Below are 25,567 nucleotides of genomic sequence, written 5' to 3'. Positions count from 1 at the left end.
ACCCACGTCTTTGTTTTTTCTGTGGAACAAGGTGATTTTATAAGAATTATTGTTAAAGGCCTAAAGATTAAATTCGGTATTTGAAATAAAATAAAATATAATTATTAATGAGTTGAAGTTGAAGTAGTAAAATGGCTAAACCTAAAATGAACTTAACACTAAATAGAAATATATAATACAATGGCAAAAGCACACAGCAAAATTCAAATGAAAACAAAAACTTTACAGTAAATAAATAATATTAAAATAACAGGTTCATAAGTTGTATGGTCACTTTTATGAGGCTTAATTTTGTCGTTTTGAAGCTTGACAATATCATTAAATAAAGGAACGGCCCAAAAATGGTCAAAAATTAATAATTGTGTTCCATGGAAAAAACCAAGTCACTCAAGTTTGAAACGGCAAAAGGGTGAGTCACCCTCAATATTCAACATCATATCTAAAACACTGCTGAGCTTGAGGGTGTCAGAAAAAGCACTTATGCAAGACAAAGCCACAGCGCACATTCAGGCGTACCTTGTAGCCCCGTTTTCCAGGGATACCAGAAACACCTGCCTGACCCTTCATAGTGACAAAAAAATGTCTTTAAGAATTTCACATGATCAGCAAATGTGTTAAAGATACAACCACACCAAACCAGGCCTTTACCTTCCGCCCAGGGGCGCCTGGGAAACCAGGCTCTCCCTGAAGGGTGCAAGAAGTCAACATTAGAAAAACAGAGAAAGAGAGAAAAGGAAAACAGTGAGAAAAGACCTAAACACATCCTCAAATGCTGACCTTTGAAAATCAACAAAGGAATCAACATCACATATTTTGCCTGAAAAAGTCATTCTCAGTTTCAACTGAAGATTATTTTATGTAATTATTTAGCCAAACACTGTTTACATCTATCGTAAACCCCCAAGGGTCTATTTCTATCAGATGTCATAATTTCTATTGAAGCAATTAGACAGCACGTGCTGGTATCAATATTTAGATTGGTATGTCGATGCTTGTGCTCTCCAGGCACGCAAATAGCTGATCACTAGCAGTGCCGCAATGAGCCGCCCCCCCACAATTGGTTTGTTATTAATAGTAAAGAGCACATGACAGTTATTTAATTCATGTCTGTTATCTCAGACTAATGAGCAGACATGAAGGCAGTGATTTAGAGACACAGCTGTGGTTGCATGAGGACACTCAACCCATCGGGGTCGAGGGTGACTGGGGGGGGTCTGACTGCTTGTGGCACCATTCGTCTTTCTCATGCCATCTCATTCCTCAAGTCTCAGACGCCACTTTAAAGTGTCAGAAGGTGAGACGCTTATATGTGACGTGCCTGTATAATGAGCTATTAATCGCCTGGTGGTGTGAAAGCAGTTCTACATGAAATCATAACAGATAAGATTGAGCTCTCAAAGGAGCATTTTAGCAATGGAATGCTTATGAGAGCATGCAGGGTTCTGGGAAAAAAGGATAGTTCTTTATAAAAGGCTGGGGATCGTGGGTAAAAGGGGATGGGGATAGGCTGCAGTAGAAGCAAACTACCTTCACTCCTTGTTTCCCAGGCATTCCAGGCATCCCTAGATCACCCTGCAAAATCATCATCAATTACTCATCATTTCAATACTTAAGCAGTCGCACATTCCCAAGCCAAAACCAGACTGCACTCATAACACACGCAAAACACCACTGAAAGACTTTTGCTTCAGCAGATTGTTAGACATGATGACAAACGAGAATTGCCCAGCATATCTGCTCACCGCCGTTTTGTAAGTTGTGCTCTGTATGCTGGCAGTGTTGGGACTTGTAGCGTGTCACATTGACACATTAACCTAAGTAATGTTTTGGTCCATTGTCAACAGTCTAGCGATTCTAGCATTGCATGAAGCACAGAAGTCCCTTTCAAGCCAAGCAGCTTTCTGTTGGTCAACGCGGCAAATTCGTGTGACCAAATTGAACCTGATGCCAAATATTTAGCCCTCGAGAAAAAAATTCCTGATTGTGCAGATTTCGATTGCAATGACTCTACAGTGAACGTGAGTAAATGTGTAAATTGTTACATTTACACTAAAAACCTGAGATTTATGTCCTCAAAGTTTCAGTGGAATCCAGCATTTCCAATATAAAATATACGTTTCCAATGTATTTCTAATTAAAACAATTACTGTAAGCCAATATTTTCCACTGGAGGAAAGAGATTTTCAATCAACTGACAGTGAGAAAAAGTAAGGCAATATTAACACACCATTTTCCACCAAAAAGTAGCAAGTTAACAACAATTACTTTCTATCATAAATAAAGGGATAGTTCACCCAAAAATGAAAATTAGCCCATGATTTACTCATCATCAAGCCATCCTAAGTGTATATGCCTTTCTTATATAAGCCCAAAACAGTGCCTCCATCCATCCATCCATCCATCATAAAAGATATCCACATGGGTTGATAACAGCTTTGTGAAGCAAAGCGATGCGTTTGTGGAAGAAAAATATCCATATTTAAAACTTAAAAAACTAAAACTAGATTCTGGCAGATGGCCTGCCCAAGTCGAGGCTTTGACGCCTCTTGCGGGTCAAACAAATAGGGCTGGGCAACAAACTCAACAAAATCCTCTGACATTTATCTTTAAAAATTCAAATTTTAGACTTCTTATTCGTGACCGGTGTTTTGTTGTGCTCTATCCTCTGCGTTTCCGCGTTCGTCAATACGTCATGCTTCAGGTCAAGGGTTACTCTTTCGCCGTAAACCGATGCGTACAGTCGTACTGTCGGAAGCTAGTTATTTTAGTTTATAAAGTTTTAAATATGGATATTTTTCTTACACAAATGCATCACTTCACTTCAGAGGGCCTTTATTAACCCAGTCTGGCTTGAGGTAATCATGGGGTAATTTTTATTTTTGGGTGAACTAATCCTTTAAAGTAACAAGTGTTGTTGTTTTCCCAATTTGTTGTTTTGTTGCTGTGTTTTCCCAACACAGTTAACCAGCAATACTTCACTGGTCAACCAGCTTAACTAGAAGACCACACTGGTTGACCTTGCTGGTTCAACAAAGCACATTTAATCAGCATAAACAAGCTTTAACCAGTATGAAAACTAGTCTGGATTCTTTAGTGGGTTTATCACACACAAACAAACAGGTAGATTAGTCAGTACTAAATCATTACATTACACGGTAGTGCCACAAGAGAAGAATTTTACAACATGTCCAGAAAGCCTCTACAGAAAACAATGCATGACATTCGAAGACTGGCGGCCATAGACAACAGGCAGTCGAGGGCAGAGGTCAAAGATGGTATGAAGACTCCAGTGAGTCTGAGCAGAGGGCATGTGGCAGAGCCTAGCTTGGCATAACCCGCTTTGACAGGTGCAGTGGTCAGACCTTGGAGAGGGTTGCAGGTTATCAAGAGAGACAGACGCCATATGTGTGCGGTTTGAGAGGGTATTAATGATCCAAGGCACTCTGGTGTGCTTTTGGGCCTGAGACAAGACTGCTTGTCATACTCAGCTGCTTTCATATACAGAGTCCAATCAAGGACCAGAAAGGGCGCTTGAGTTTGGACAAGGCAGAGAGTCGTATGGGAGTTTAAGCGAGTTCCGAGTAGATGAAAGAGTCCGACTGAATGTACCCGTCCCGTTAAGGGAATGGAACGATGCGATGATGGTTGATCACTTTAATCATGAACGAGAAACTTCTTGGACCCATGCTGAAAACAGGAAGTCTCTTTGATCTTCTTCATTTCCAATTAACTCACACCATTCCATTAGGCCTTCTGCCCATCATCATGTCTCCTTCAACCCTGTCTGCTTCTATTTTAGAGCGAAGAGCACTTGGTGGGGCAGAGGCTAGTGTGTGGACTGACACAGGCTGCAAGTGATTTATGGGAGTGCTAATCTTCAGGCTAAAAATGATGAGGACGGAGCCTTTGGAGTTGAGGGGAACTCTGGGAAGGTGAAGAGAACAGTCATCAGCACTGAGAAGAAGTGGCTGCATTCTGTGCTGACAAACCTGATTCCTTCAGGACGGTTCATAATAAGTAATGACTTACTTTGGCTCCTATGAAATACGAGAGCATGGTATACGTGCTTGGCCCGAGGTATAAAGGGAAAACGGGTGAAAGGAATTTCCAAAATCAACGTAATAAGTTCCATTTATATATCAACATGCATCATACTGCTCACGTTCTTTGAGACACAAAGGATCCTTGTATGAAGAGAAAAACAACTATTAAAAGTTCTAATTCTTAAAGACACAGTGTGTAATTTTTGAGGCATGCACCAAGCGTTTGATTGAACATTCTGATTGGGTGTGGCCAGACTTACACGCAAGCCAATGGCTTGAGTTTGGGACAGCACTGAAATTATTTTTCGAATTATTTTTGGTGCTTATATTATTATTATTATTATTATTATTTAATGTTCTTGTTTTGTGTTGGATTTATGCTTAAAGCAATAAAAACGTGCACAGTACAACATCAATTAATATATTTTTAGGATGTAAAGAAAAAATTCTGTTGCTGCTGCTTCATGTAGAGCCTAAAAACCCAGTAAAATCACTGTAATGCATGGCTTCTCCTGACTTATTGCTTTAATAGCCCTTGGGCTCTTTATTTTAACAATCCCGATCTGGAGAGGAGTGTGTAACTGAGAAGTTTTGAGAGCCAATGTCAAAGAGAAAGAAACAAAGCAGCTCTCATTTGATCTTGGAGGTGCACCGGTTCTTTGAATTCAAGTCATGCCATCATCTCTCATTCCTATACTTGACACAAGAGTCTAATGGCAGAGGGACAACACGTGTCTTTTACTATGTGTGTGTGCACGTTTGATTGTTTCTGTAAATGTGTGTTATATATTTTTTCCAGTTGGAGAGAAATGCAGACAGTCTTTAGCAGCCTCACTTAATACAGATGAGGCTCACCCACTGTTGGCTGCAGGAGTAAAAGGAATAAATTTAGCGTTTGCTTATCTCCTTTTTATCTCATAAATTTTCACTGGCTTTCACGACACAAAACCCAGTACTGACTATTCATGAGAAAGACAGATGTTTTTGATGGAAGACAGCAGTTTCCCCAACAAAAAGGTGCTGTGGCAGTACCATAGTAAAGTGATGGTATACATTGTTTATACTGGGTATATAATACCACTTAAAAGTTTGAACAACTGGACTCAATCTGTTTCTCATGATCTTAAAAACTTAATTTTAAATTAATCTAAATTATTAGGCTAAAATGCTTGAAATGAGTTCTCTAGACAAACATCAACTTTGCCAACATGGATTTCTTTATGAAACTAACTTTTTTATTTAAAAGACCCTTTTTAATGCATAAATTGGACCAAATTGGTCAAGTGTGCATCATATTATATGTGAACTACTTTGATACAGTTTGCAAAGTATCCCAGGATGCACCTCATGAAGTCAGCTGTGAGAATGAACATGGAACCAAAGCTGGAATCTAGACAATGAAGTTTTCTTTAAACTTTTTGGTCACCATATACAGTATTTTCCACTATTTAATAGTTTTGATGACTTTATTTTATTCTAAAAAGTATAAAATAATACTAATAATAAGAGTGCATAGGGTTATCCAAAACTTTGACTATTACCATAGTACTATATTTATGTACACTAAATATAGTTATGTTTAAATGTTTAAAGAAAAAACTTTATTCAGCAAGGACGCATTAAATTGATCAAAAGTGACAGTAAAGACATTTATAAAGTTACAAAAGATTTCTATTTCAAATAAATGATGTTCTTTTGAACGTTTTATTCATTAAAGAATCTTGAAAAAAAGTCATGATTTCCAAAAAGATATGCTAATGAGAAGAAATGTTTCTTGAGCAGCAAATCATCATATTAGAATGATTTCTGAAGGATCATGTGACACTGAATACTGGAGTAATGATGCTGAAATCATCACAACCATCACAGAATTAAATGTTATTTTAAAATGTTACACTTTTTTATTTATTTTAAATTGTAGCCATATTTCACAATCTTGCTGTTTTTACTATCTGTGATCAAATAAATTCCTCTTTAAAAAACTTTTCAAGGTATTTCAAAGAATGTCATGCAAATATTAGAACTACTATGTCCAATAAAACATGGTATTTTCTGGTACGATTTTGATTCTGCCTTCATTTGCAACACCGTGTTGTGTTAAAGAGCACAGTGTCAACAGATAGTCATAACAACTAAATGTAAATCCCTCAATGATAAACAAGCAAAACCTGAAACCCCAAACATACCGTCCTTCAACCCCAAACCCACGCAAAGAAGTCTTTCTGCATTCAATTAGAGGCGTTGTTCAAGTTGTATATATATAAATGTATAAAAAACACTAAATATAGCACTGCGGCAGATGTGCTTATTCATCTGTCAGTTCCCCAGCTGGCACGTCTTTTGAGGCTGATGATGAAAACATTCATATACTTAAACAAGCCGCTCAAATACAGAAACACAAAGCACTGTCATGACAACAGACCTAACAATCGAAGAGTATGGCAGCATGTGTTTGGCAGGGACAAAGGCAGGTAGCAAAAATAAGTGTGCTAAGTCCATCAAGCTGTATGTAACAGGGGACTCTCCACAAACAGCAGGGTTAGAAGCCTGTAAATCAGATGCACAGGTGCTCAGATGAAGGAAGGAGGGAATGTCTTGTGCTAGCGGCCTGTTTTTCTCTTAGCGTGCAATCCCTCTGGTCTCCCAGCATGACTCCGGTACTGAGTCATATGTCTTTGTGCACATCCTGGTTTCAGTTGCAAAGCATATGTCCTGCCCTCAGTCCTCACTTTGGTAACATAAGCTGGTGTCTACCAGTGGTGCACAAGTCATTGAAGGTGGATGAGTTATAAGAATGTACATTTAAGAGAGGCTCGAAAATGAATGAACGAACAGACCAGAATTTAAGACATTAATCACTTAAAACTTCCTGTCCACTTAAAGGGATAGGGAAAGGGAAAATTAAAATTACCCCCCGATTTACTCGCCCTCAAGTTTGCTTCAAATTTTGGGCTGCCGTTCACTGCCATTATAAAGCTTGGAAGAGCAGGACATTTTTTTTTATAACTCTGATTGTATTCGTCTGAAAGAAGAATGTCATATACACCTAGGATTGCTTGAGGGTGAATAAATCATGGGGTCATTTTCCTTTTTGGGTGAACTATCCCTTCTCAAGTTCTCATTCTCAAGTCTTTTAGTCTCTTAGAAGTTTCAGAACATTGCTGATCATGCAATGTCATGCAAATATCACGATAGTTAAATTTTTGCTTCATTCACACACATTCAAACAAAACACCAAAAGTTAAAAGCACTACAAACTACATTTCTCATGGTACCTTCTCCCCCTTCTCTCCTGTTTGCCCATCCATCCCTTGTTCGCCCTACACAAATGCACAGATGGGAACATCTTCAGCAGATCAACACACCACAAATGCACACAAACTGCTGGAAGCCAACCCGGAGAACATATGGGATTGTGTAATCCCAAACAAAGTGATGAGAAAGTCTTTTCTTTTGGCACAATCCAAATAAAGAAGCCAGAAAGGATGATGATCTAAAGTAAGCCTCTGATCCTGTGAGCATCAGGACGTTTGAGTATGGGGCTCTAGGGTGGTCCTGAGACAGAAGTCGGGGGGGAGGCGAGGATGTGCAGAGGAAATGAAAATTCCATCAAACTCAGGATAGTAAAGGAGTTTGGTGGGACAGAGGATGTCTGGCCCATGGACTCAAGCCTCAGCCTGCTCTCTCATCTGAACACAGGGTTTATTTAAACACCCCATGAAATTGTTTGAAGAGCAGAGTTTTCTTTCCTTTACTGTACTTTCTAAAGGAAATCGTAAGTGTGGGCGGAACATACAGTATATTTTAAAAAAATAGGTAGGCTTTAGCTACATCACAGAAAGAAACCATAATCCGATCTATTTTCAACAGCATTTCTCAGAAATCGCTTACTGCACCTTTAAAGCTACACTGTGTGATATTTTCCCCCATCTAGCGGTTAAAAGGTATATGACCATCCAGTGAATAATAGTTTCTCTTCCTCTCAAATCCGATTTCTTTTTAACTCCTACGGTGGCCGATTTAGTCCAAGATTAACATGGCTTCCAGTTCGACCTCGTCCACATTCGACACGGTGCCATCGAGTGTTAAAACGCGAAAGGCGAAGCTTGAATTTACGGGTATGTCCCTCTTTGGCTAATGTACTTTCAAGATGGAGGGGCAACATGGCGACCCGCATTCGAACCCTTACCCGTATGTATTTTCAATGGCATATTATAAACTTACGAGAATATACTTTATTACTTGAAAGAAGTAAATATACATTAATGAGCACATATATATTTTTGAAAGAACTAAGTGTTTTTAGCTAAGAATAAACTAAAAAAGTTACACAGTGTAGCTTTAAGAAGCTTAGCATTTGAATTTTTGAGTTCTGAAAGTTACAAGAAGAAGAGAATGTGATGGTTGATTCTACTTGTTGCAAAAACATATTAATTGCTGTCAAATATTATTTAATTTCCTTTAAAATATTAAGTTATTTAGGATACTAAATCACTAAGTATATACTAAGATATACATATTAACAGTAAGAAAATAAAAACTAAACATCAGCCAACTAGTCTATCATTATCACTGATTTTTTTTAATTTCTTTTTTACATTTTGTAATAAATAAGGCGAAGGGAAAAGGTGGCCAAAATGAAAACAAGTTTCTAAGCTTGAAGAAAGGTCCAGATACATTTCAGCCACAATGGACAATTTTACTTTTATTTTGTGTATTTTCAAATAACAAAACACTATTTTTATTGATACATTTTTTCATGCAGTATATTGTATTTTATTTTGATCCATTTAAACGGATTTTGTATTTTAATTTTAAATGCATTCTCATGTATTTGTGCTCAGTAAGGCTGTCAACATTCAGCAGTAAGCAGTTAGACAGTCTGAATAGCTGTATCCTATAGGGACTATTTGTGCATCAGCAGGTGTAAACTTTACGTGCGCCCCACTCCTGTTTACAGGCCAAAGCTTCCCCAGTGAGAAACAGTGTAATCACTCCAGCAGATGCACTTCTTCAGTAGGAGCAATGCCTCAGACATGTGATACAGGCATACAAATATAAATCTTTAGATGTTTAGATTTACTCTCTATAGAATGCTGCTCCTTTAAGATGCTTTAGCCAGGGGCGTCAACCTGATCCAGCTAATTAAGTCCTTCAAGCTTTTTGGAAAAATACATGGCTGTGTAGACCCCCTATTAAATAGGGCACTATTTGAGGGGACGGCCATTTGTAGTGGGGTACGAAACCATAGTGGATCCTATCGAGTGCACTCATTCAATCGCACAATGCACCTCAATAATGAGTGTACAACCGATGTATGCTCAATGGCTAGAGAACACCCATAATGCACTGTGAGGGTCGTGTCAAATGAATTCCCGCGTCTCGGCAGAAGATGGTGCCCGCAGCTGCATCCATCCATCCATTTTCTAAACCGCTGGTCCAAGATATAAATGCCTTTTTAATTGATTGTAAAATTGTTTAATTAAAGTTTATACCTATTTTCCATGACAGAGTTCAAGAAAAATATTTTCATCTTACTACTGAAGCTGCCAGTTTGCTAAGTTTCAAATAATTATTAAACAGCAAGCACAAAACTGAATGCAAATTAGGTGAAGTGTGCAAATTATGTGTCACCACGCAAGTCTCCCATTGGTTAAACAAACAGCCCCTCCCCCAAACCCATATTGGTTGAGTCAATGTTGGGCTGTTTGAGATCAATGTTTTGATAGCGCCATAAAGACACAGTGTTTACACTTTATGGGGGTGATCAACCTACGAATAGGTTACTTAGGCCGTGTGTCCACCAAAGTGTTTTTTCACGCAGCTAGCTGGTTTTTAGAATGCCATGAGCGTAACGAGGCGCTGAGCGAGTATTTTACGCTCAAGCGCTGAGCGTTCAGGGTTTTTTACCGGTTGCCGAGAGTTGAAGAATGTTCAACTTTGAGTAAAACCCAGCCATTCAATCACAGTGGTGGAGGGGTGGGACAAATACAACACCAACCAACCGCCACATTCTGCTTGTACAACGTCAATAGATGAAAACAACAAACATAATAACAGAACAACGTAATTTAAAGCAAGAGCCTGAGCAAATACTTTACATCGAATCTGCATTTTTATATAGAAACAATACAGAAACAAACGATCTGTGAAATGAGATACTAGTAACACTTCCACGGATATTTCGTATCATAACAGAGTTTCAACTGGAGAAAAAAAAAAAACGCTGCGCTGCCAAAACGCTCTCAAGCGCTCACAGCAAGGCGTTTTCAGCTGGACAAAAACTTCCAAGCATTATAAAAAATGGCCATTTTTAAAATAGCATGCAGACCCAAATGCATTCCTTACCTTCACTCCGTCGTCTCCTTTAATTCCCTAAAGAGAAACAAAGCAAATAAAATGATCAATATGCTATAAAATGCTAAATGCACTTAAGTCTAATAAGTCAAAATGTCAAATGTTGACCTGCTTCTCCTCAGTCCAAAACATACATTTGCAACTCATTTTCTGTCACAGCAACAGGGCAACATTAAAGTCAGCAGATTTTCAGTCCATGACATCATTTACTAAACACCCAGAATTATTTGAGCAAGCATTTATTTTCTGTGCTATTCAATGCCGTATGGTTTGGCTGCGCTGAGTAAATAGCAAAACAAGCATGAAGGCGACAGACAGTCATTTTTCGGGAATAAAGTCTTGTGGTAGGAAGACAAAGTCAGCTGTTGATTAATTGCGTTGGTAATGTGCCGAATAACATGTGTCCTCTGATTTGAACCTTTTAATTGTAAAGCCATTGACTTGGCACTTTGCCTCTCTCACAGATGAATGCACGGTAAAGACGTCTCTTTTCTGAGTAGAAATGAGAGGCCAGACAACCTCAGCACACAGGGGAGAATGCATTTTATCCTGCCTTCATAAATCTTGCGAGTTTTTTATGAGTGCAACACTTGCCCGTCTCCAGAAGGTGGTGCAGTTGTGCAAAATAAATGCTTCTCTACTGTAGCACGAAACATTTCACCTGAGCTAAGATGAAAGTGAACATAAACCTAACAAACACAAAGCTACTTCAGTCTGGTATAGAAGAATTTTCCATAAGCTCACTGTGTGACATGCTTACTATCAATCTAGCTTTAGATATTGACTGGGTGCGTGTGTTGGACATGAACTACGTGGCTGATGGAAGAAAGCTCAAGTTCACTAAGGTAGATTGGATGGGAATCGATATGCAGGTTGTTCCAGAGTTCACACGAGTAAAAGCGTAACACAAATCCAAGATTGCGAACTATATAGGTTGTTTCAAAGCAAAGCAAATGCAATTTCACATGGAAAAAATTATATGTGGTTTTTGTGCCAACATGTATCCCTCACAAAGTGTCAATCAGTGCACTTGTAACTTCACATGAGCTAAGCTGTTTGACCCACTGTTCTGTGCTATTCTGAGGTGGAAAGATTGATTGTGTGCAGGAAAGTATTCAAGAAAAAAAAAAAAGACCGAAAGATATTTTCTCTACAATATATTGTTACATACTCTTCCATTCAGTCCAAAAGTTTGGGATCAGTATTTTATTTTATTATAAAGAAATTAATGCTTTTATTCAGCAAGTGTGCACATTCAATTAATCAAAAATGACAGTAAGGTCATTTATAAATGTCACAAAACACTTCTATATTTTCTATATCTAAGAATCCTGAAAAAATGTATCACGGTTTCATCTAAATAAAACTCTTGCTGATAATTAGAAATGTCTCTGAAGGATCATGTGACACTGAAGACTGGAGTAATGATGCTGAAAATTCAACTTTGCATTAAATTTTAGTTATTCTATTTCACACTATTACTCTTTTTACTATATTTTTGATCAAGTGAATGCAGCCTTGGTGCGCATAAGAGAGTGTAACATTTTGAGTGTAGTGTGTTTTGTGTTTTTCATGGCATTACACTAAGCCCCGTCTACTATCTTAATTCAATCTTTCATTACCTCAGGGATAATGCACTCAATGACTTTAGAGTTAAGCGCATTGCTGAAGGGGAAGACAGTAAAACCCCAAACAGATGCTGTTATCAGCCCGATACTTTGTCTAAATCCTCTAGTGCTCCAGTGGCATTTAAACTGGTAACTCAAACAATAATAGTGCCGTCCCACTGGCTTAATCAAAACTATAGGATTTGGGTATCTGATGTCAGACCTACAGACGGTTTTAGATGAAATCGCACTCTCTTCTGTTGGAGGCCTGATTAATGAAAGTATGTCATTTGAATATGCCTGTTTCTGCACCCAAACTTCAACACTGACTGACAAAATAACGAGAGAAAGCTAGAAAGCTTTGAATCGGACTCAAAGGGGGCTGTCAATCTGATGTATGGGATTATGTAATGGGTTGACCCAGAAGTGATGGGTGACCTGTGGAGCAGGTTAATGATATAAGCTGCTTAGTCAGTCAAAGGTTATAAAGGTTACAAAGGATTCTTACCTTGGGGCCTTCAGGTCCACTTGGACCTGCTTCACCATGATCACCCTGAGAGATAAGGAAAAATCAGTAAGAGAAAGAAGGCCATTGAGGAAGCAAATGGTAGAGTTTGACCAGATGAATTGTGTTCTTTCTAATCCACTAATATTTTATCTGTGGTCTAGCATTACTTTAAAGTGACGTGCCAAGCTTCTTTCTCCAGTTTCAAACGTTTCATCTAGCATAGCGATTAATGAGCCTTACATTCAGGGCTCTGCCCTGTAGCTTAGAGGTTTTCAATCACTCTGCTGAATGATTCATTGATATATCATTCTGCTTAATTCCTGAAGGTTCCTCTGAGAAGGAGGATCCCTTTCTAACGGTTTTGTTTAAGCAATCAGCAGCATTGCCAAATTTCTAGTTCTAAAATGTGGGATTAAATAAATGACAAACAATAAATGTCTACTCATGAACTTTGATGGACACACTCACCTTTTGTCCAGGTACACCGGGTTCACCCTATTAAAAAATAATCAAAATCAAATATCCATCCAAGAACCATTTGCTCTGTGGCTTTTATCGAGAAGCCTTATTTATATGTTTAAAACGGGCAATACGCAGAGTGGTATTCGTTTATTGGGAACTTCATGTCCGAAGGAGTAAGCAGCTCTTATATAGACCGGCAGTCAATCTTTATAGAGAGCTGAAGTGTGGTCCTATAAGGGACTAGTGCTTCTAAATGGAGTACAATTAAAATTCCCCAGAATAAACTCAATGGCAATTAACGCATCAGGGGAAATACATACTTATCCAACAGCAACACGGTTAATCAATTATGGCGTATCCACCCCTTCGGTACTGGCACAAACCGAGCAGACCCACCCTGTAGGCTGCTGAACTGTGTGTGAACTTCATGTGAGCCTGTTTATGACTCGCCTGTGGAAAATACTATCATTGCAGTGCAGCTGGACAGCTGTGTGGTTTTCAAGCTTACCTTCAGCCCCGGAAGCATCTAAAATGAAAGAAAAAGAAACATGCTTTCAGTTTGAAGCATTATGGATTTCTGATTTCATTTCAAGTAATGTCGAGAATCCGTGTTAGCAAGGTAAGGATGAAATGTTTTCAAATACTCACCCTTGGGTCTTTTCCAGGTTTTCCAGGTTCTCCGGGTTTACCCTATGCCAAAAATGAATAGGTAGATAGTTAAAACACATACACTCATGTCTGGTTTGCTACTTTGTGGGGGTTTTTATACTGTACAAACTGCATATTCTGTCCCCTCACACTAACCCTACCCCTAAACCTACCCATCACACAAAACGTTCTGCATTTTTACATTTATAATCTTGTTTCCTCATGGGGACCTCAATTTAGGTCCCCACAGTGACACAAGGCCCCATGAGTCAGTGTGCATTCAGGTTGAAGTCCCCACCGGGATTGAAAAACATGTACACACACATACATGTTGGGTTTCCATGTTTTAATGGGGAATTTCCGTAGACATAATGACTTTTTATACTGTACAAACTGTATATTCTGTCCCCTAACCCTAAATCTACCCATCACAGAAAACTTTCAGCATTTTTACATTTTCAAAAAACATAATTCTGTATGATTTATAAGCTGGTTTCCTCATAAGGGCTAAATAATTGTCCCCACAAGGCCAAAAATGACTGGTATTACTATATTCGGTCCCCACAATGTAGAGTTTAACAGGGATACACACACAGTGTAAAAGAAAAAGCAGTTACTAAAGTGCCTAAACTGCAAATGTACAACAGGAATAATATACAGCAATTAGCGCACATGACACAAAAAATGCTGTACATTATGTATCGTAACTGTACATTATTCAACTTATAAATAAATAAATAAATAAATAAATAAATAAATACATAAATTGAGACTTACCGGGGGCCCACTAGCACCAGTTAGACCAACAGTCCCCGGAGGCCCTGGGGGGCCAGGAGGTCCCGGTGGTCCTTGTGCTCCAGGCTCGCCCTGCTGAGAGACAGGAAGTTAGCATATGAGGTAAAGAAACCATTGGATTTAAGGTACAATTCATAACATCAGTGGCAGGATCCTCTCCGATTCAAATCCAGTAATTCACACTAATGAGATATGAAATTAAAGAATGAGCTAATTTGTTACTCAAAATCCTTTATAAAATGGGATTTAGAGAAATATTTGAAATATTTATAATAATTCACTGAACAATCAATGGATTTGAAGCTGAGAGGAACCCACGTTTGAAGGTTGAGTTGAAAGTCAAGTGTCAGGATGAGATGATTGATGTTATTCTAGTTTATAGAGTACCATGTTTGGAAAATAGTGGGGGGGGAAATTTGGGGACAAAAGTTACAAATATTCACTTAATGCTTTTAAGAACCTCTTCAGTGGCCTACTAGCAATTAGCCAATACCTTCAACTTAACAAACCTTACAGTTTTGCTAGAGGTCTCACAGAACTTCTTCAGTCAGGTCTACATCAGTGCTTCCCACCTGAGTTTGTTTCAAGACCCTATTTGGAATTGGACATCAAGTGGCAACCCAAAATAGTTTCATTTAGTCCAGGTCATGTTTTTTTTCTCCGGTAAGTTTGATTGAATGCACAGCCTTTGACATACACAACTAAATATATGAGAATATTTTTTGAAAGGTTGCTAAGCCTATTTATTTTATCGTTTGCATTTAGCATAGCTTTTCCCTGGTATGCACAATCCTACAGACTGACCAGTTGAAAACCACTGCTCTGCACGATCCACTCATGGCTGTTTTAAAACTATCTCGGGTTCTTCTCAGTTATGAGCAAGAAGAGACCTTCAACACAGAAAGAGACTAAACAAAATCATCTACAGGAAAGTGTCCAGTATTTACACAGTGAGAGGGATGTGAAAATAGGAAATAAGTCTCGACTAAACAATATCCTACTCTTCCTGAGAAGAGACCATGAGGAAAACTGATTATTTAAGATTTCTGCTGTGTAATTAATTTTTAAACTGTCTGTTTTCAACATTAAAGAGGCTTAGCCTGCAAATGGAACATTTGGTGTTAGAAGTCAGAATAATTTTCCTTCCATTGACAGCATTTATTTCCAAGTCTGCTACTATAGACAGACAATTAAGACCTCCTACATATGCTGGCAACGGTGTACAAGACTGATTAACCACAAATAGAGCAGATACCGTGACAAAGAAAACCCTTTCTTTAACAACGTCTCTGTTCAGTAGCAAAGTCCGAAGCTCAAAGAAATCCGGAACACATCCATCAGTTTCAGATCCATATTTTATCCATTTATTCCTTGACAGGACTTGTCAAGATTTGATTTATGAGGCCAGATGTAGATCCATTAAATGGAGACATTCCATGATCTCCATCCAATGCACAGACCCAACCCAACTTGGAGACCCAGCCAATCAGCAGCAAAGTTCTTTCCCTAACACTTTTTGTCTTCCACAGTCTGTACCATTGTCTCCAAACATGGTACTCGAATTTGGTGCGCACAGACTACACACCTGTAGAAGTAAGATGGAGGACGGTTGCCAACCGTGATCAACCTGTGCCAGGGGCACTTCCTGGAGTGGGCAGCAAAGGCAGAGAGCCTGTTAGACTCACTTTTGTGTGATTGTTATGTGTCTTTTTTTTAATTTAATTTCCACTACAATGGCTAGAGCCCTGTTTACTTTTCCTAAAGGATCTTATGAGTCGTTGTAGACGGATGAATTATACATTTTAAACTTTAAAACACTCCACGAAATGGCCTAACGTGTGGTTTTGTTCACATTTTTTGAGAGAATCTGATTGGACAAACAAATTGGACACACCGATGAGTGCAAGATGACGTCATATACAATTTTTTGGCCTGAATTCCTAGGAAAGACTGTTAATTTTAAATGAGTATGTGCTGAAAGTCGCACAGTTGGTAACACTCTACGATAATATGTCAACATAGTTAATGCAATATCTAAAATTAAATAAAGAAAAATACTTACAGTATGTATTAAATCTTGGTTAATTCCTACTTATACAAATACATTTGTAACAATTTGTATAAACTAACATTAGTTAATAAGGGAACAATTTATTTTAATGTGTCCTTGTTACATGTTAAATGTGTTTACAATAATACTAACAGTAAATTATGCGTAATTACAAGAAACTAACACTAAACCAAGTCCTAAACCTGAACCTATAGTAAGTACGTGTCAATTTATAGTACAATTTATATTTATAGTATAGTAATAATTTGTGTAATTACACCATAACCAGGGCACATTAAAATAAAATGTGGCCATTAATACATTATGAACAAATATGAAAAACTTTAAGCACATGCAAGTGCATGTACTGTAAAATATAAAAAAAAAAAAATTGTTTATTGTTCATGATACCTGATGCATTAACTAATGTTAACAAAGTGAACTGTATTGTAAATGTTACAGGTTAATTTAGCTTATAGACCTGAAAAAAAATAACCCCCAAAAAACTCCCATTTTTATTTCATGGGGTCTTTAAAATATTTATCACATCCAAAATTATCTACTAGTTGTATTACTCATTATTTCCAAAATCTGAAAAAAGAGACTTCTTGCCAGCTCAGAAATAGCTGAACAATCCTTAAATTTGTCCATTATCTTAGGACTAGACATATAAGGACAATCCATTATGTATTAGAGAATTTTATAGAGATAATGTCCAGTTAAAACAGATGGACAATGTCTGAAAAGACAGAGAGGGCCTGACAGAAGTTCTTGCTGAGGGGTAGAGTTTATACGCCTATAAATTTAGTTTATTTTAGGAAAGTAGCGTATTTCAAACGGACTATGTCATATCAAGACAATGAAACTATTGGCTATGATAATTCAACTCTGGCTGTTTGTCTAGAGCTTAGTAGTAGTTAATGAACTCAAATTTCCATCACAGAAGTGTCAAGTAGGGGCACTAAGAGGCCTGGCTGGCAGTCGGTGGATGGAGGTTGGCATCCGTAAGGAAGGGGTGCGAGGGTGGCAGAGAGAGATGTACCTTGAGGCGCTTTAGGATTAGAGGGCTTATTGAGGGCATGTTGCGGACGGTGATGGGTAACATCTGCTGAGGTCACAAAGCACAGGTGGACCACGGTGCCCAAAACCACCAGGACAACATGTTCACCAGGAGGCCAAAGGAAGGAAACAGGCCAGAGATAGAAGATGAGGGGAAGGGGAAAAAACAGAAAAACAAATGAAAGAGAGAGTGAACAGTGAGGAAAAAGCAAGGCAAGGGGATAGAGAGACGGAGCCGAAAGGATTCAGCATCACTGAACAGAGTCACCGGTCCATCAGAGTGGAGTTGCTGTTTGTTATTTATAAATGTAAAAATTCCCACAATTAGCACTATTATCAAACTAATAGATCAATAAGAGATTTACGTTTATGTAGATAAAAGAATACAAACTATGTCTTTGATTCAATTTTGATCATTTGTAGTTGAATGACATCCCTTTTAATTCATATCAAACATTATCAATGATAATGTTTCCATGTCCACCTCCACTGTGACGGCAACTGTAACTCTGCAGCAATGCTGTGTAGATCAGGCTGGATTCAGTCTTGCCACAAAGAGAGTTTCGCAACAGACTTACTGTGGCCTGTCCTCCAGCACAGACGTTGACAATACGGCGTTTCTGTTGAGATCAGCATCATTGCAAAGCACAGATTGAAGAGTTATTGACCCATAGATATACCACTAATAGTTGATATTACCCTAGATACAACTTGCCTTCGCCTTCACCTTTGCAAAGTGAATTACACATAAGATTTTGCATCTATACTCTAAAAAATGCTGGGTTGTTTCAAATATGGACAAACCCACCATTTGGTTTCTTTTTGATACATTTTTTTTAACCCAATGGTTGGGTTTGTCCATATTTGACTCAAACATGGATTGAAACAACTGAGCATTTTTAGAGTGTACAATGGTTCCAAAAGAACTGAAGACTACTGAAAATGATTACATTTTGCATTATAATTCTAATTATTATTATTTTTTAAAGAGATCTCATACTTTTGGACCTTATTGTACATGGAATATACACTACTGTTCAATAGTTCTAGGTCTGTAAGTTTTTTTAAAAAATTAAAAGAATTATGTGGAATTATGATTATATTTAAAAGAAGTCTCTTATGCTCACCAAGCATGTTTTTATTTGACCAACAATACAAAACCTGTAAAATGGAAATATTATCACAATTAAAAAGACTATTTTCCACTATAGCTGACTATAGCTGACTATAGACTATAGCTGCTTAAAAATTTATGGAAACAGTGGTACATTTCACAGGTGAATAGAAAATTGTCAATTTTGATCAATTTAATGCATCCATGTAAAAAAAAAATCATATTGACCTCAAACTTCTGAACGTAGTGTACATATTCCAATATATAAATGTAGTATATGAATATAAATATATGTTTTTATATATTTAAAAAACAATATGCACAATCTATAATATCATATTTACAAAAATGCACGGATTGTCTCACTGAATTTCAGAGTAAGAGGAAAATACACACAAATAAGGAAGGCAAGTGTTTTCAAGTGTCCTTATCTCCCTGCAGAAAGTTTTTCACCAATTTAACCAGAATGTTACATTGTGTTAAGGTACTCTATGCATAGGGAGGCCAATACAAATATAAAAGAGACATGGTATTTATGCATTTAACATATCCAAAAAACATTTGGATGCATTTTCTAAGCCATATAAAGTTACAGTTGCATAGTGTACCTTAAAATGATATACCGCAACCATAAAAGTTCCCTCAGAAGGCCAAAGAAAAAGCAGGAAAACAGCTGTGTGTTCAGATGTGTCATTATAAATTCCTATAGTGTTTTCAATCAGTTATAATAACAGGCACCTCTCTGCACCTCCAACAGTGCATGTGGATAAACTACAGCACAGTTTTCAGCTATGTCTCTCTTTGCAGCAGGACTGTAACACACATATCACGGTATTAGGGGTGAGGGACAGCGAACAGCCCACAAACCTTCAACATCAGAGCCTGACTGGAGCGCAAAGCTGCCAGCGTTTTCATTGGGCGCCCCTGCTTAGAATAGCCCAACATACAAATACATGGACATGGATATGGATGCATAAACACACACACATATTGTGATAATAACCATTTTTGTTCCATCACTGCAGGGTGTATCCTTTCAGTCTAGCGGAGTGACCTCTGGGTTTAACCCTAACTGCAAATAACCTACAGTACGACAACCACCCAAAAAGACCACCCTAAATAGTCAACTGCCTCCCACGTGGACTGGCTGACACGCATGAAAAACAAATCTGTTTTGATGTGATATAGCTGTTTGATATACTGACTACACTTTCTTATAGTGTACACAATAAAAACAGTGATTAAATAAATAAAAACAAAACTATCAACTGCATGTGTCCTGCTGCTGTTTCTGTTCTTTCTTTTTCCAGCAAAACACAGATTCAGTAGAAACATCTACTCTGCCAAGACTATTTTTCGGCTTTTATATCGCGTGTTGTTTTTGAGATTACATAATTGATAAAATAGCTTCAAAAGGCCAAAATTACTTTTAAATAGGCCAGGGCTGTTACCAAAACCCCTTTTAACAGAGAGTCTTATCAAATCCAATTCAGCAGGCTGTTGGTTAAATTGCCGTGTTTACATGAAACTGTGATTTTCCCGAGAGAGGGCTGATCAAATTTGAGGCCCTGCCTTGGCATGTGCTCATGTGCTACCTATCTGAGACTATCCAAGCACTATCCAAGCTGCCAATCCATTATTCCTTCCCTTTTTTCCTCTGTTAATGTCTCTAAATTAACCGCAAAACATGTTGTACATGTCTTTTTAAGTGTAAACAAGACAATCACTTTGACAAATTGAAGAATATCACGTAAAACTGGAATGAAAACATATGCTTGGGATTTTTCAGCATTCAACACCAGACAACCTTTGAAGCATATAGCTTATTATAAACCATAAGTGAAACCATTCACTCACCCTGTGAGTGTAGTCACCACATACACCCTAGAATAAAAAAGAAAAAGAAAGAAAAAATATCAATCATGTGTTGTCCTCGAAGGCCATTTTAGAAATCATAAGAAAATTAGCTGCTATTTTAATGCATTTCATGCATGATTCTACCTTCTCTCCTTTTGGACCAGGTTCACCCTGAAAAATAAGATTTGAACAAAACACTTCAAATCCATCCAAAACATGATTCATGCATAACATTCCACTGCCACGTAAAAAAAACTCCTGTGGAATTATGATGATCTATTAATATATATTTAAGCAAATACTTACTGGTACTCCTTTAGGACCACGAGGACCCTGGAAAAATAATCACAATTACAATATGGAGGTGTTATTGGATTGTCCATGATTATCTTTTCCTGTTTACAACCAACAATGCCAAACCTCTCAGTCATAACAAGCACAAACGTACAAAACAGTTCCTTATAAATTAATTTCTTATGTTGAAAAAGGAAATACAAAAAAGGCTAATTGCTAAAAACATGTGTGCTTGTATGGAGAGCAAAATTCACTTTTGGTGTTTGCATATAAATCTGTCTTTGCAGTGTGTGGATACAACCACCCTACAATGATACAAACTCATTCACTCCTTTTTTAATCCTCAAAAAGCCTAAACTCTCATATTGCTCATGCTCCGCCCACGACCGCTGAGGGACTGTCCCATATTAGCATATTTGACCCCTTTAACTTTTGACCCCTTTAACCCACCATTGATGGAAATTTACGGCTTTCTGTGTTTTCACAGTTATACGCGAGAGAATACAGAATCTCCTGATCAAAATACAGGCGAAAAAGATGCAGAAACAAGTGATATCATATGTAATCATATGCATATGTGATCACCAACATTAAACAGCATATAAATCAAAACGGCCTAATGTTACTGAATAAACCGTTGACCCAGGATGAGCTATAGGACTGTGAAGCTTTGGGGGTGTTGATATACTCGATCTACTCCATCTGTGTTTTGATCATCATTCTGAATCCAATTTACTAAGAAACATTCAAGTGTTGATTAAAGAAATGCATGAAGCTAGAATATTCTTTTTATATATTGCATGTTCAGATATTCATACAACAATATTTTCTGGGAGCCATGACATTTTTGTGAAAATGATTTTAAAAAATGCTGGCGGTGGATGGCAACTTAAAAAAAACACTAGCAGGGAAAATCCTAATAAATCAATGCCCCACAATGCATCATGCCCTCTGAAAAACATGTAACCCACAGCCTCAGAAATGACAGTTAGATTGATTCCAAGTCATAATATTCATTCAGAAATAGCAACAAATCAATTTCTGTAATGCTCAATATAAGCCTAAAAGCAAGTGTGGAGCATGAAGAATTTGAGAAGAAACTTATCAATAAAATGTGTTTAGGGTATATTTGTGTAAGCTATGTATTACTTTAAAAGCTCAGTAAGGCATGTTCAAATACTCAGCAGGGGCCATTCAGCTCTGATTCGGTCTTATAAAGGTGTCATTTCAGAAAAGTGCTTCTCTTTTATAGATTCTAAGCTTGCCGTTTCTCACGATGCTATAAAAGAAAGAACATAGAGGTTGTACTCTATTTCACAAGGAATGGTTTAAAGCGCACAGCCTGTGAGCCAAATCTATCTGCCCATTGTCTTTCATCACGTAAAAGAAAATTCTTGACTACATTTTTCAAATCACAGTTTAAGAGGACAGAGCCAACCCAATGTCCTTGTTTTAATAACACAGGCGGCTAAAGTCATACAGATATTCACTTAAAGCTACTTTTGACAAACCCCATTGAATGCAACACGGTCTCTCATCTCTCTCTCTCTCTCTCTCTCACACACACACACACACACACACACACACACACACACACACACACACACACACACACACACACACACACACACACACACACACACACACACACACACACACACACACACACACACACACACACACACACACACACACACACACACACACACACACACACACACACACACACACACACACACACACACACACACACACACACACACACACACACACACACACACACACACACACACACACACACACACACACACACACACACAATGCCATTCAGTCACTCTACCCATAAATCAAACTACAAGAGTGTTGTTCTTGTGAATTTATATGGCCAAGCTTACAGCCTAGATAAACATCACTGTAACAAGCCATCTTGAAAACAAATGGCTCTACCGGTGAGTTTTATGGACACTGACAAATTTTTCTTTATGACATGTTTCACTTCTTTTACATATTTCTCTTTATGACGAATGGTTTTCATTCAGTGAACATGACAGACCTCCTTATGTGTGTCCTTTTAAACTAAAAGTATTTAGATTTGTATTTTAACACTTCAATTAATTCCAGCCAAGGTGTGTTTTCTTAGGATCACATTTATAGGAAATTGTTTTTGCACAGCATTTTTCAAGCCAGTTAACAATGGTAAGTTAAAATTGTTACAAAAAATACTTACCAAATCACCTTTTGGACCATTCTGTCCCTGCAAGGTTGGGGGAAAAAAAGGCAAAAGAAAAATATCCATTCTCTTTAGTCTTTTTAGGAGGCACAAACTACTTCAGTCTTTGTACGCATATCGTAATTGATTCAATGTTCTGTCATGATGGCGACAATAGTGAATTTATTATTATAATTGGCATAATTATTATTACCATAATTATCCTCTTCATTGCCAAAATGACCGTCAATTATCAATTACTGCCAAATAATTTGGTACAAGGGTTCGGAGGTTCCAAACCTGCACGAGTTTCAATTACTCAAACATTTGTAAGGAATGAAGCAAAAACTCACGGGTTTCCCGTCTAAGCCGATGGGGCCCTGGAAAAAAGCGGGAGAACAGCAGATTGGCGATATTGTGAAGGCACAAAACAGCTCCAATCTCCATACTAGACAAGCTAATATGACAATGTTTATGAAAAAAAAAGGTATTTCCTTGAGGGTCAGGCTAAGTTAAACACTCACTAGACACACTGAGTGTACTGTATTTTAACTCAGTGTTTTCAATCAGTACGTTTACATGGACAACAATACTCCGATATTAATCTGATTAAGACCATACTCTGATTAAGAAACTACCATGTAAACAGCGATTTCTAATTACCTTAATCCGGTTAAAGCCATACTCGAATTAAACAAAAATCGAATTAAGACATGTGGAGTATGCCTATTTTAGTCGCATTATCCAAGTGCATTGTAGACATGTACACACCTTAATCTAACTATTAACGTCGTGTATGAGTTTTCGCCGCATTTTGTGACAGGACACACACACACCAGGCACACACACCTGGGGCACGTTCAAAACTCAAACCGGTGCGCAACGTTTTGCTACGGTTTCCGGTTGAACGTCATGTTTAATGGAAACGGTTTGTAACGGTGTGCAACGGGTTTGAGATGCGTTTTTTCTTGTTTGGTGGGTGTGTCAAATATGTCAGCCCAATCAGCAGCAGCATGAATATAAACCACGCGGTATTAAAGAGATAGCTCCCACAATGGGTCCAAGTAAAGATGTTTACAAATGTGTCCGCTGCAGCTCAGTATACACAACAATTGAAGATATTAGAAGACATGATTGTCGTAAGAGTATTTATATATATATATATATATATATATATATATATATATATATATATATATATATATATATATATATATATATATATATATATATATATATATATATATATATATATATATATATATATATATATATATATATATAATCAACATGATGATGTATTTATATATTTAGCTTCATTGCAAGGCAAGTTTATTTATATACCGAATTTCATATATGGTAATTGCTTGACATAAAGTGAGAAAGAAAATACAAGCTATTAAAAAAGTAAGAACTAGAAATAAAATGATTTAAATTAGAATTGATTACCAGGAGATAAAAAAGTTAAATAAATGTGATTGGGGTGTTGTCATTTATTCTGGACAGCAAGGGAAGTGATTGCATGTATTTTGCAGTATTAAACACGTATTTATATCGATTTTATCAGGCTCCGAAAATTCCTCAAAAACAACACAAAGAATGGCCTTCTCGGCTGCCATAGTTACAACTCTTGGGTCAACAGAACAGGGTGTTCAACGCTGCACCGTTGCCGTTTAAAAAACGTTTTGCAACGTTTTGTCGGGGCTGAACGCAGCCCAGGCAAGTGCAGAGGGGAGGGCTTTGGGGGCTCGTATCAAAAGTATATAAAGTGCCCCTCTAAACAATCATCAATAATATTGTGACAAATAAAACAGAATTTGGATTATAATAATATAACCGCGCGTACAAAACAGTAACAATGCGCTCACATTCCCGTTTATCTTTTACGTATCTTTCAGTCTGAAATGTCGTTGCCATGACGTGTTGTTATGGTGCGTGACTGCGTGTCTTGCTTGACTGCTCACTCGGACACGGCCTCCTCTATATTTTTTTTCTTTGTGTTGTAATAATTCTGCTCATTGTAAAAGTAAAATACAATACGTTTGTAGCCTATCTGTAACCCCAGATTCATAATTGTCTGCTTACAACAGCGGTCGGGAACCTCTAGGCTCGCGAGCCATATGGCCATTCAGTGAGCGCTTGTGGCTCGATGGCAGAAAAAAACAATCCAAACAATCACGATTTTGAAACCTTTTCATCATTTATCAAAACTATTATTCGAAATGTTGGCTGTCAAGGAGGCAAGATGGGCAGTGTCTCTTAAAAAAAACTGAAAGACACAATATATACAAAAAAAAAAAAAAAATATATATATATATATAGGCCTATATATATATATATATTTTTTTTTTTGTATATATTGTGTCTTTCAGTTTTTATATATATATATATATATATATATATATATATATATATATATATATATATATATATATATATATATATATATATATATATATATATATATATATATATATATATATATATATATAATATTACATTAAAAAGTATAAAAGTCACTCGTTTTTATAAAGTCACACTGTCCAACAGCGACACCCGCAGGT

General features: G+C 37.4%; 1 protein-coding gene across 12 annotated transcripts in view; it reads right to left on the bottom strand.

Annotated features, from left to right (window-relative positions):
- Positions 1-25,567, bottom strand: part of col13a1 (collagen, type XIII, alpha 1) — a 133,986-nt gene that overhangs the window by 30,784 nt on the left and 77,635 nt on the right. For 5 of the 12 annotated variants that reach the window (XM_079843295.1, XM_079843293.1, XM_079843303.1 and 2 more), the window contains 12 exons: positions 23,357-23,383; positions 23,022-23,048; positions 20,807-20,833; positions 20,645-20,671; positions 20,501-20,527; positions 18,108-18,149; positions 14,403-14,495; positions 13,626-13,667; positions 13,486-13,503; positions 12,984-13,010; positions 12,516-12,560; positions 10,392-10,418 (listed from right to left, as the gene is read on the bottom strand). In XM_079843295.1, the coding sequence (XP_079699421.1) occupies positions 10,392-10,418; positions 12,516-12,560; positions 12,984-13,010; positions 13,486-13,503; positions 13,626-13,667; positions 14,403-14,495; positions 18,108-18,149; positions 20,501-20,527; positions 20,645-20,671; positions 20,807-20,833; positions 23,022-23,048; positions 23,357-23,383 (429 nt within the window). Of the gene's footprint in view, positions 1-516; positions 562-648; positions 685-1,527; positions 1,573-7,318; positions 7,364-10,391; positions 10,419-12,515; positions 12,561-12,983; positions 13,011-13,485; positions 13,504-13,625; positions 13,668-14,402; positions 14,496-17,512; positions 17,579-18,107; positions 18,150-20,500; positions 20,528-20,644; positions 20,672-20,806; positions 20,834-23,021; positions 23,049-23,356; positions 23,384-25,567 lie in introns of all 12 variants that reach the window. The other 7 variants (XM_079843301.1, XM_079843297.1, XM_079843296.1 and 4 more) reach the window with 3 other exon arrangements.

The sequence above is a fragment of the Gobio gobio genome, assembly GCF_949357685.1.
Source record: "Gobio gobio genome assembly, chromosome: 18".
Taxonomy (NCBI): domain Eukaryota; kingdom Metazoa; phylum Chordata; class Actinopteri; order Cypriniformes; family Gobionidae; genus Gobio; species Gobio gobio.
This window is presented reverse-complemented; position numbering and strand designations above follow the sequence as displayed.